Source organism: Arachis stenosperma, chromosome 4 (genome assembly GCF_014773155.1).
Source record: "Arachis stenosperma cultivar V10309 chromosome 4, arast.V10309.gnm1.PFL2, whole genome shotgun sequence".
Lineage (NCBI taxonomy): Eukaryota > Viridiplantae > Streptophyta > Magnoliopsida > Fabales > Fabaceae > Arachis > Arachis stenosperma.
Window position 1 is genome coordinate 34,347,585 of NC_080380.1, and position 11,103 is coordinate 34,358,687.

The following is an 11,103-nucleotide window of genomic DNA, read 5'->3' on the forward strand; positions in this document are numbered from 1 at the left end:
AATGCAAAATGTCACAAGAAAAATGCCATGAGAGATGTTTAAGTATGATCAAACAGCAGTAGAATTAAATCAATTTTATAATGTGTTTAGCCATTACCCATTATAAATGCCAAAACCCGATAATGAGTTCCCAAGAGAATTCCAAGAGAAATGGTTAAGTATGACCAAATAACAACAGAATTAACTTGCCTTAAGGTTTTCAGAACATGACATGCCCTACTTTCCTTGTTCTTCCCCTGTGCTGCCAAACTCGTCCGGAAGTGACAGTAAACTCTCAGTAAACATAACCATCTTCAAGTCATTGTCACGACAACTAATTCTTAGAGACTCCACGGATACACCTTTATCACTGACTTTGACTAACTCATTGTTTTTTATGCCAACAAGTTCACCTTTAGTGAAACACAAAGGATGGATTCCATGAGCATAAGGAAGCACAACATTGAGCTTAGTCCAAGATAATTCTTTCATTACCCATATCTCAATCTTCTGGTCTTCAGTGAAGTTCAAGTAAGATATCCCAAGGCATCCAGCAAACAGCTTTAACAGCCGACGGGAACTGCCTGACGTTGGAAATGACACCATTGATAGATGCTTTCCAGCTAAGTCAAAGGCAACAATCACAAAATTCACTCCCATATCTTTAACAGCCAACCAATAAAGAATCCCATTACAAAACAGTGCACAATCAACTGTAACCAAATGGGGAGGAAGATGGCCAGACTCAATTTCTTTTCAAGAATTGGTTCTAACAGAGAAATACTCCCACTGAGGTCTCCATTCATGTCCGTCACCCCATCCTACTACTACTAAATAATCATCACTAGATTCATCATAGCCAAGACCACCCCATAAATTATTTGACGAGCCAAAACCCATCCAACAAAGAGCATCAGGGTCAGCAACAGGATACGGCACTGATCTGTGAGAACCTGTTACAGGGTTCCACAGAAGGAGCGGAGCGCCATGAACATGAATGCGCAACAGTATGAAGCCCCTGCATGAACCTAGAATACTAAGGCTGAAATGACGACAACTTAGAGGAAGCTGAAGAGCGTAATCGCCGCGAATCGAAGCTTCAAGATCTACACAACGAGCTTCGGGAACCTCACTCGACAAGTACAAAAGCCTAGTGTTCTTATTGGCGGGTGCGGCATCAGCAGTATCGTAATGCAATTTTGCAAAACGTGACTCAGAAATCAGAGAAAGCCATTGTTTAGAGACGCACCTGAACCGAATTAGGGATTTTACCGGTAACCATAATAGGATTTTCTCCACCAATTCGAGAGGGAGAGCCTTAGCTTCAGCCTCAGCCTCGTGCTTCATCTTCTCAAACCTCGGAGGAGAGAGGAGAGGGACTGAATCTGACTGAGGGTTGAGGACTCTGGACGGGATTGAGCGGTGCTGGAGAAGCGGAGGAGAGTGTGCGACTGTGAGTGAGAAATGAAAAAGCACAAATTGAAATTAAACTTCATCCAAATTCACAAAAATTGCCATAGAGAAAAACAATAAAACAAAGAAAAATGGAACCTGAGTAGTTCGCAGGGGCAGAGACGAAACACAACAATGCAGAGAGACCGAAAAATGTGGTGCGGCAGCGGTAAAGGCAGTGGTGGCCGTGCTGAGTGCAGGCTGAGGCAGCGACAGACGGTAGTAGCTGCAGGGATTGGACGAGAACATGAACCTTAGTGGGGAAAATCCTAGCAGAATTAAAAGGAAAAGGGAGAAGTGTAAAAAGCAAAACCGGAGGAGCAAAATTTTAATTATTATTTTTTTTTTCAAAAATAAAAAAACGGGTTCAATTTGTAAATATTTGTAATTGTTGGAGTAAGGGATCTGTGACCTTATATTATCTAATGTAGATAAATATTAGAGATTACTTTTTTTTTTGTGTGAAGAGTAAAATTTTTATTAAATTAAAAAATATTATTTTTGTTTCTAATGATTGATGTAAATTCTAAAATTATTTTTAATTTTTAAATTATTTTATTTAAGTCTTTAATATTTAAAATAATTTTAAAATTATCTTGTCAATAATGATATATTAACAAAATTAAAGATAGAACAATCAATTTTAGAACACAATTATTTTTAAAATAAATTTAAATACACAAATTTTATGAACTTAATTTTAATATATTAAATAAAATATGTTTAATATAATTTTGCTGTATTAGCAACAAAACAAATAATAATATGTAAATATATAATTGTTTTGAGAATTTTAAAATATATAAATTTTAAATTTATTTTATGAATTTAATTTTAATATATTAATAATATAAAATATTTTATATCGTCGTCTAATTATATTATTTTTAAATAATAATCTACATAATAAATATAAAAAATATTTATTTTTATTAAAACATGTTAAATGTGTAAAATTCCTAAATTTAATCATTCCCATAAATAACAAACAAGAAGGAGTAATAAATTTGCTTTACATTTATCCTCAAATTTGTACTCACTTGTTAAACCACCTCTTTTTAATCTTTAAAAACCGAAAACAGAAAAAAAAACATGATATTTATATAATTATATATATTATTCATTTCTATAATATTAACGATAAATTATTAAATTTATTTACTGTTTTATTTTATTTTTGTATCAACATTTTAAATACTCAAAATAAAAATATAAAAAAGAGTATTGTTAGAGAGTCAATAGACTATTTGTATAATGTGTACAATAAGCTATTGAGTTACAAAATGAACATCACTCATACTATTTTGAATAACCATCTGAGTACTAGGAATAATAAACATCTTCCCAAAAGCTTAAGCTGATTTTGGAGTTCACTAAGGATCGAATTTTTGACTTTTCGAATCTAGAGTTCTAATACCATATCATGATACCACTCATCCTAAAAACTTCACCTGATGAAAAAAAATAACACTAATGATTATATCTCTAATACTCTTTAAACCTCCATTATATATATTGTATAAATATTTTATTGGCTCTTCATTCTTTCCAAAAAAAACACGAAAATAATATAGATAATTTTACAGACAAAAATAGGAACACAATGGGGCCCACGGCCCACATCTCTTGATCCTTTCCCAGTTTTTTTCCGTCTTTCTTTTCCCATGCAAAATAACACCAAACCCACTTCGCCCATCTTCTCATTTCTCCTTGATATTCACCCAGTCACAATAAAAAAAAGTAAAAAATTCTACTCTTGTTCTTCCTCCGACCACACTAACCAACAAATTAACCAGTTATAGTTACTCATAATGTAATGCTTCCTTTCAGTTTCATGACCACCTTCCTCCTCTTGTTCTTTTGTTCACAACCAGCTCTCTCACTAAACCATGAAGGCCTCCTTCTACACCAATTCAAGAACCACCTAACCGACCTTGACAACTCACTCTCTTCATGGAACCCTTCAGACACAAGTCACACAACCCCGTGCCATTGGTGGGGTGTCACGTGCGGCAACGCCACCACAACTCCCGTAACCATCACCGTCACTCCCCTCTGCACTCTCAACGGCTCACTCCCAGCCATCCCCCTCTGCCCGCACTCCACCCTCTCCATCCCCGGCAACTTCATCTCCGACACCATTCCTCAATCCCTCTCTGCCTGCCGCCGTCTCCGACACCTCGACCTCTCCCAAAACACTCTCGTTGGAACCATTCCTTCCTCACCGCCCTCCACCACCTCGACCTCTCCTTCAACAACCTCTCCGGCGACATTCTCGCTCAACTCAGCCACACTCTTCACCGCCTCGTGTTACTTGACTTAGTCAACAACTTCCTCAGCGGACCATTCCCGAACTCGTTAACTAACATGACGTCACTCAAGGTCCTTCATTTAGCATACAACTCCTTTGCGCCGAGTCAGCTCCCAAGTCAACTCAACTCGCCAACCTCAAAGAACTCTGGCACTCGGGTTGCAACCTCATAGGTCCAATCCCGAATTCCATTGGAAACCTCACGCGCCTCGAGAATCTCGACCTCTCAAAGAACAAATTCACCGGAGAGATACCAGAATCGTTATCGGGGTTGAATAGCGTGTTCCAGATTGAATTATATGAAAACGCGCTCACCGGCGCGTTGCCGAGGGGTTTGTTTAGAAACGAACTCGTTGGGAGCTTGCCGAGTGAACTCGGTAGTAACTCGCTGTTACAGATCATCGACGTCTCTTTTAACCGTTTTTCCGGCGAGTTGCCGGCGGGTTTGTGCCGGTGGGGAAAGTTGGAGGAGTTGCTCATGTTGTTCAATTCTTTTTCCTGGAAAATTTCGGAGAGCCTCGGAAATTGCACGAGCCTGAGGAGGGTTAGAATTGGGAACAATAACTTGTCTGGAAAGGTACATGATGCACTTTGGGGTTTGCCTCATTTGCATTTAATCGAGCTTAATTCTAATTCATTGTCTGGTTCAGTTTCAAATTTGGTATCCCTTGCTTATAATCTGTCTGATTTGAGGATTTCGGATAACCAGTTGGGTTGATCCTGATGAAATTGGATCATTGAATAACCTTTTGGAGTTTCATGGTGGTAATAATAAGCTTTCTGGTAGAATCCGTGATAGCATGGCCAAATTGATCCAGTTGGGTACTCTTGATTTGAGCTATAATGAAATGTCTGGTGAAATTCTGGGTTGGATTGGCGGTTTGAATATACTCAATGAGCTTAATTTGGCACATAATAGGTTTAGGTTTAGTAGCACAATTCCAAAGGAATTAGGAAGGTTGTCTGAGCTTACTGTCCTTGATCTTTCTAGTAACCAGTTTTTTGTGAGATTCCTCTAGAGCTGGAGAATCTGAAGCTCAATAAGTTTAATTTGTCATACAATTCTGGGATGTTCTGCCTCATTATGCCACTAAGAATTATGAAATATGTTTTGTAGGAAACCCTGAGCTATGTGTTAAAGGATTTGGGAAATGTCATAGCTCAAGGGGGAGAAAGTACCGGAGGTATGCGTGGATTTTCAGGTCCATATTTGCAGTTGCTGGAATCTTGTTCATCCTTGGGGTGGCTGTGTTTTATGTGAGATACAGGAACTTAAGAAACAAGAAGAGAAGTTTAAATGTTTCAACGTGGAGGTTGTTTCATAAGTTGCGCTTTGATGAGTTTGAGATTGTGAAATTGATGAGTGAAGACAATGTGATAGGGAGTGGATCATCTGGGAAGGTTTACAAGGTTGTTCTAAGCAGTGGTGCTGTTGTAGCTGTCAAGAAATTATGGAGAGAAACCAAGAATGGAATTGGGATTGTTGGTTCTGAAAAAGATGAATTTGATGTTGAAGTTGGAACACTAGGAAAAATAAGGCACAAAAATATAGTAAGGTTGTGGTGTTGCTGGAACAGTGGTGACAGCAGGCTCCTGGTTTATGAATATATGCCGAATGGGAACTTGACCGATATGTCGAAGAGTAACAAGAAAAGCTTGTTGGATTGGCCAACAAGGTACAAGATTGCAATTGATGCTGCTGAGGGGCTTTCTTATATGCATCATGGTATTGTGCCATCCATTGTTCATAGGGATGTAAAATCGAGCAACATATTGCTCGACAGCGAGTTTGGAGCAAAAGTGGCTGATTTTGGAGTTGCCAAAATTGTTAATGGAACTAGCCAAGGGGCAGAGTCCATGTCTGTAATTGCAGGCTCTTATGGTTACATCGCACCAGGTTGGTGAATATCGGTTGACAATTGATTAATTATATATTTACTTAGTCAGTATTTTGGAGTCCTTTTTTTGTTGTGTTAATTCATGCTATATTCTAAAATATCAAATCAGAGTAAATATATGAGCCTGTCAAAATTTGTATTTGTGCTCTGTTTGTCTTTGTTTATATGACAATGTTTCATAACGCTGAACTATAAAGAAATTTGATGTGTTTCATAAGCAACTCGTGTGGAATTATAATGGTGACACAGTATATTGTTTTATTTACCTTTTCATGATTTCTGTTATTTGCAAGCTGTGAAAAGAAATAGCTAATGAGCATTTATCAACAAAATGTGTTGAGTTTTTACTCATTAACCAGATAGCAGAGCTACATAGAAAAAAAATTGACTTCTGTCTCCAACTTTTGTTTTGTCCTGTGCAGAATATGCATATACTCTTCGGGTGAACGAAAAGAGTGATATTTACAGCTTTGGTGTTGTCATTTTGGAGTTAGTAACCGAAAGACCTCCTAATCATGCAGATTATGGGAAAAATGATCTGGTAAAATGGGTCTCATCCTTGTTGGAACAGAAAGGAATGGATCATGTGATTGATCCTGCCCTTGATTCAACATACAGGGAGGAAATCAGCAAGGTACTTAGTGTGAGGTTTCTCTGCACAAACGTTCTCCCTATAAACCGCTCTGCAATGTGGTGGGTGGTGAAAATGCTTCGGGAAGCAGCAACGGTTCCCAGATCCTGAAGCGTTAGGGAGGTAACACACTCCCCTTATTTTGATAGAGATTTCTTATCGTGAAAGAAGCATAGTTCGAGAACTTGTAAATATTTTGCATAGCTCCATCGGATGGAACCCTCCTATGAAGGTCCCTACTCCCTACTCACTGTAGTCGCACATCGACAGAGAAAAGAAAAGCATAGTCATTATAACCTTCTCCCCGTGTCTCTTTGTTCGCCGAGTTGTGTACCGCCAGCTTGTGACCCAAGTGGGGGCAATTAAGGTGATGGAACAAGTGCTCTGGCCTGCTAGGTTGGGTTGCAAGGGCTAATTGTCGGCCTGCCCACTCCAAGTTGAGAGTTGGGCCCGGTAGTCTGGGCGAAGGCCCAAGGCCCCTCGGCCCCTAGAATGGAGGGTAATGCGCGAGGCTGGCTTAACAGAGCAGCGATCACTTCCTTCTCCCAACAGTGGAGGGATCACAGGCCACTGTTCTTCTGGCCCAATATAGCCTGGTAGGCCTAGCATCCTGGACCATCATTTTTTATAATTTATATTTCTCAACGTTAGGAGAAAAAAGAAAGGCTGTTCTTTTACTCGGTTTCCGATTTATTAAACACAATCTTTATTCTTTATACCTTGCGATCCCATTCTAGGAACATCATATACTTCATGCTGATGCTCTTTGTTATTTGCATGGAGCGATTAGATTGCTTTATCAATAAACATGTCTCAGATGGAATTTGGGATCCTATTGCTATTTCTATAGGTCGGCCTCATATATCTCGTCTAATGTTCATTGATGATCTTCTCCTTTTCTGCAAAGCATCTAAGACTCAAGTCCTGATGATTATGGATGTGCTTAATAAGTTCAGTAAGGCGTTTGGTTTAACAGAGCAGTGTTGAAAAGTCAAAGGCCTTTTACTCTAGGAGTGTTCCCACTAGGCGTCGGGAGATGTTCACCGGTATCTCCTCTATTAGATTCACTCAAAATTTAGGGAAGTATTTAGGCGTTAATCTAAATCACCAGAGGGTCAATAAAGCTTCTTTTCATAATGTTTTGGATAAGATTCAATCTAGGTTGGCAGGATGGAAAGGAAAGCTTCTCAACAAGGCTGGAAGACATTGTTTTATAAAATCAACGACGACCTCTATTTGCATTTATCATATGCAGGTGATGTATTTTCCCGATTATGTTTGTGATAAAATCAACTCTATGATGCTGCAATTCTTATGGAAAGGTAACACTAATAAGCATGGTCTCAGTCTCATCAATTGAAAAATTGTTGTGACCCTAATGAAGTTTGGCGGGTTAGGGGTTAGAGATGCCCGTTGTGTGAATGTTGCTCTTCTTGAGAAGTTGATCTGGCATCTTTTGAATTGTCCTGACAAGTTGTGGGTTCAGATTATGTTGTTTAAATATCACTCTACCAACTCGCTTTAGAATACTTTCTATTATACAAAATCCTCTGTTGTTTGGCGTAGTATTCAGAAAACTGTGGATTCAGGATGCTATAATTGGTGCAGTGGCCAGATGGATCAGTCCTTTTGGTTTCACAATTGGAGGCGGAATGACCTCTAGCGGTGGAGCTCCCTTTTGTCCACATTGTAAATACAGACTTCAGGATAAAGGATATTTCAAAAATATGGTCATTGGAATTTTGATCTTTGCTATACCATTATTCCTAAGGCTATTAAAGTGGAATTGAATAGATTTAATCTTGATATCTAGAACGAACTTGAACCTCAATGGATTTCGGGAAAGTCAAATTTCTATACCTCTAAGAGCGGTTATGATTGGGTTGCTGGGAAGAAGTTTGATTGGTAGCAGAATGAGAATTGATTATGGGTTTGGCAACTCAGAATTCCTGAAATTCAAGTTTATGGTTTAGTTATGCCTATATGACGTATTGCCTACTACTGCCTCCTTTAGAGTTCGTAGATCCCTTACTGTTTTTGATACTTGCATTCGTTGTAATGGTGGGGTTGAAACTGTCCTTCATTGCTTGAGAAATTGTCCGAAATCAAAAGAGGTTTGGAGAAGACTAGACTTTACCTCTCTGCAATTTTTTGGAATGATGCACCTTCAGACTTGGTTAAAGATAAATCTTAAGGAATCTGAGATTTTATTTTCTTCTGCCCTTTGGTGGAGAGGAGTAGAAATAATGACATTTTTAATCAAGAGCATTGTTGGCTTGAGAGTATAATCCAGTTTCTCATCATGAGCTCTTGTGAGGATTTTATTAAATCTAACCAGACCCAAGTGGTAGCAGGGACGTCCTCACTTTCTCAAGATTGGAAGGCACCCCATGTAATACCTACAAGATTATTGTGATGTGAGTTTCTTTGAAGATAGCCGATTTGGTGGGTTTGCTTGTATTATTTAAAACTTTGAAGGTATTTGGGAATGCTCTAGGACATCGTTGATGAATTCTGATCTTAGCGGTGCGTTTTTTTGCTACTTTTAGAGGTTTGATTTTGGCCTGAGATGCGGGATTTCGAAATATTATCTGCGAGTAGATGGATTTTCTAGAGACTGTGCTCATCCTTCGTGATGTGAATGCTATGAATCATGCCAAGGATAAGAATCTTATTTGCAAGATTATTGAATTATTGGGAAGAAAATAGAAGATCAGAGAGTTGTTCCTATGCTGTGAACAGCAAATTTAGTTATTGGCTATCTTGTTAGAACTACTGCAAGAAGAGGGATGTTCATTCAGAGTGGTTTGATCCACGTGAAGAGACCTTGCACCTAATCCAAAAGAATTTAGCTATTGTCTTGCCTTCTTAGATTTGTTGTCTTTTCTTTTATTGTTTTGTTTCTGTTTTTTTTTCTTTATCCTTAGACACCAGAAAAAAAATCCTTATAGAAATTTTGTTATTCGATTACAAGAGTCAGTTCAATATGTTAGCTCTCCAATCAATAATATTCTCTTCACATTTAATTAAGGATACACTAAGACAACAAAATTAACAATATTATATGATCAATAAAATTTATCATTTTTGATTAATAGTTTAATACTTAACTATCACTCTAAACACTAAATACTAAATTGTAAATTTAAAAATTTAAATTCTAAATTTTAATAGTATAAAAATAATATATTTGATCAAGTATTAGCTAATATTGATAAAAAAAATATTACGTTCTAACATTAAAAAAAAAAAATTCAACGGTACACTTGTTCATTTTCTCAAACACTTTGAATAATAATCTCTACAATCTCAAATCAGATCACAGTTTCCTCACAGCAACGACTTTAATATGTGTCGTCCAACCACAATTATTCATGAGAAGTTGAGAACAAATTCTAATTGACAATCCCATAACAACAAATCGTGGCTGTAGTAGCTAGCCATTATGTTCGTTATAATTCTCCCTTATTATTTTATTATATTCTATTCCCACCAAAACTACAGTAATTAGTCACTTTTCAACCAACTGTTAGCAAGAAAGCAGACCAAAGTCAACCTTCATCTTTGTTCTTCCAAGCCCATGCACAAGGCTACATGTGGCAAAATAAAGACAATTATTGATTTCATGCAAGATAAAGAACAACAATTCTGGACAAGAATCAGCTATAAGATAGGGCAAAATTCAACGGATGTAGATTGTAAGAATATATCATTAGGAATCCCTAGCTTGTTTTTGTGATCGTGTATATGCATGTATGTGTATTGTTGGAAAGAGTTCAACCTACCCTTTGACCTCCCATGCCTATATATATGAAGCATACTGGTACAAGACACCATATAGAGGATCAAATAAGATAGAGCGTGTTGTATGCTCAATAGTCTTGGATGAAGAGATAGAGAGAGTACATGTTGAGCCAAGGATGACTTGCCGGCCGGCATTGCATCTTCTGCAAAAGTAGGGGTGTGCTCTTTGTTAATAGTTGCCGGCGAGACATCCTTGCTCATATTTACTCTTTTTCTTTCATACGAGACTCATGGGTTCATTTTCTTTTTATTTTTTATATTTCATTATTTATGAAAATAATGTTAGAAGTTAAAGGTAAGGATTAATTATTATATACTTAACTGAAAAAGTTAGTTAGGTTAACTATTGAATATGTTTTAAGTGGGTTAGAAGAAGTTGAAGTTAGTTGTGCAAAGTGGTTTTGGAAACAAACTTGTAAGGAGATAGTTATTTAGCGGTTAATTATTCACTGTACACCTTAGTTTAGTTAAAAAAAATATTATATACACATTAAAAATTAATCACTAATAAAGTAGACATCATGTATTATATATCGATTATACTACGTGTACATTAAAATCAGTTGCCAAAATTAATCACCAGTATAAAATACATGTTAAAATATAAATACACATTAAAAATAAATTAAACTATACATATATTTATATACAAATACATTTGTGATTGATTTTAGTGTCTAAATTTAGTGTATGAATAAAATTTTTGATATATATAATTTAAATAAATAATTATTTATTAGATTAATTAAATCTTTCAAATTCATAATAGAATCATCAAACTTTTTTTATAGTAATATAATAAAAAAATTATACATCACTAAATATATATTTATATATATAATGGCTGATTGGTAACGAAATTTTATGCATAGCTAGCATGATTCTCATCACTTTGTACAATAATTCCATTCTTATTTCACCGATAATAATATCACAATTAACCGCTGCTTTACCAGATCTTACGAGGAAATAAAAGGTATACTGTACATATATAGAATGAAAGGAATATTTAGATATATGAAATGAGT

General features: G+C 36.6%; 3 protein-coding genes across 3 annotated transcripts; 2 read left to right on the top strand and 1 right to left on the bottom strand.

Annotated features, from left to right (window-relative positions):
• Nucleotides 1–216: 216 nt before the first annotated feature.
• LOC130974861 (F-box/kelch-repeat protein At3g23880-like) lies at nucleotides 217–1,326 on the bottom strand. The gene is made up of 2 exons (XM_057899702.1): nucleotides 795–1,326; nucleotides 217–692 (listed from the first exon to the last, which is right to left on the bottom strand). The coding sequence occupies exons 1-2, from the start codon at nucleotides 1,324–1,326 to the stop codon at nucleotides 217–219; spliced, it is 1,008 nt and encodes a 335-aa protein (XP_057755685.1).
• Nucleotides 1,327–3,247: 1,921 nt separating this feature from the next.
• On the top strand, nucleotides 3,248–5,003 carry LOC130974862 (receptor-like protein kinase 5). The gene is made up of 5 exons (XM_057899703.1): nucleotides 3,248–3,738; nucleotides 3,827–4,319; nucleotides 4,393–4,403; nucleotides 4,452–4,746; nucleotides 4,860–5,003. Exons 1-5 carry the CDS (start codon nucleotides 3,248–3,250, stop codon nucleotides 5,001–5,003), a joined length of 1,434 nt encoding a protein of 477 aa, XP_057755686.1.
• A 62-nt stretch (nucleotides 5,004–5,065) lies between these two features.
• LOC130973737 (receptor-like protein kinase HSL1) lies at nucleotides 5,066–7,116 on the top strand. Its single transcript, XM_057898384.1, has 2 exons — nucleotides 5,066–5,639; nucleotides 6,063–7,116. The coding sequence occupies exons 1-2, from the start codon at nucleotides 5,102–5,104 to the stop codon at nucleotides 6,380–6,382; spliced, it is 858 nt and encodes a 285-aa protein (XP_057754367.1). The 5' UTR covers nucleotides 5,066–5,101; the 3' UTR covers nucleotides 6,383–7,116.
• The last annotated feature ends 3,987 nt before the right edge of the window (nucleotides 7,117–11,103 follow it).

What these genes read in the sequence shown, in the direction of transcription:
- LOC130974862 (XM_057899703.1), top strand. Translation starts at nt 3,248, where the DNA reads ATGCTTCCTTTCAGTTTCATGACCACCTTCCTCCTCTTGTTCTTTTGT. An exon ending in GCCACACTCTTCACCGCCTC is followed by an intron (nt 3,739 to 3,826) that starts GTGTTACTTGAC and finishes TCCTTCATTTAG; the next exon opens with CATACAACTCCTTTGCGCCG. An exon ending in TTTCTAGTAACCAGTTTTTT is followed by an intron (nt 4,747 to 4,859) that starts GTGAGATTCCTC and finishes TATGTTTTGTAG; the next exon opens with GAAACCCTGAGCTATGTGTT.
- LOC130973737 (XM_057898384.1), top strand. Translation starts at nt 5,102, where the DNA reads ATGAGTGAAGACAATGTGATAGGGAGTGGATCATCTGGGAAGGTTTAC. An exon ending in TTATGGTTACATCGCACCAG is followed by an intron (nt 5,640 to 6,062) that starts GTTGGTGAATAT and finishes TGTCCTGTGCAG; the next exon opens with AATATGCATATACTCTTCGG.
- LOC130974861 (XM_057899702.1), bottom strand. Translation starts at nt 1,326, where the DNA reads ATGAAGCACGAGGCTGAGGCTGAAGCTAAGGCTCTCCCTCTCGAATTG. An exon ending in TTTAGTAGTAGTAGGATGGG is followed by an intron (nt 693 to 794) that starts GTGACGGACATG and finishes ATTTGGTTACAG; the next exon opens with TTGATTGTGCACTGTTTTGT.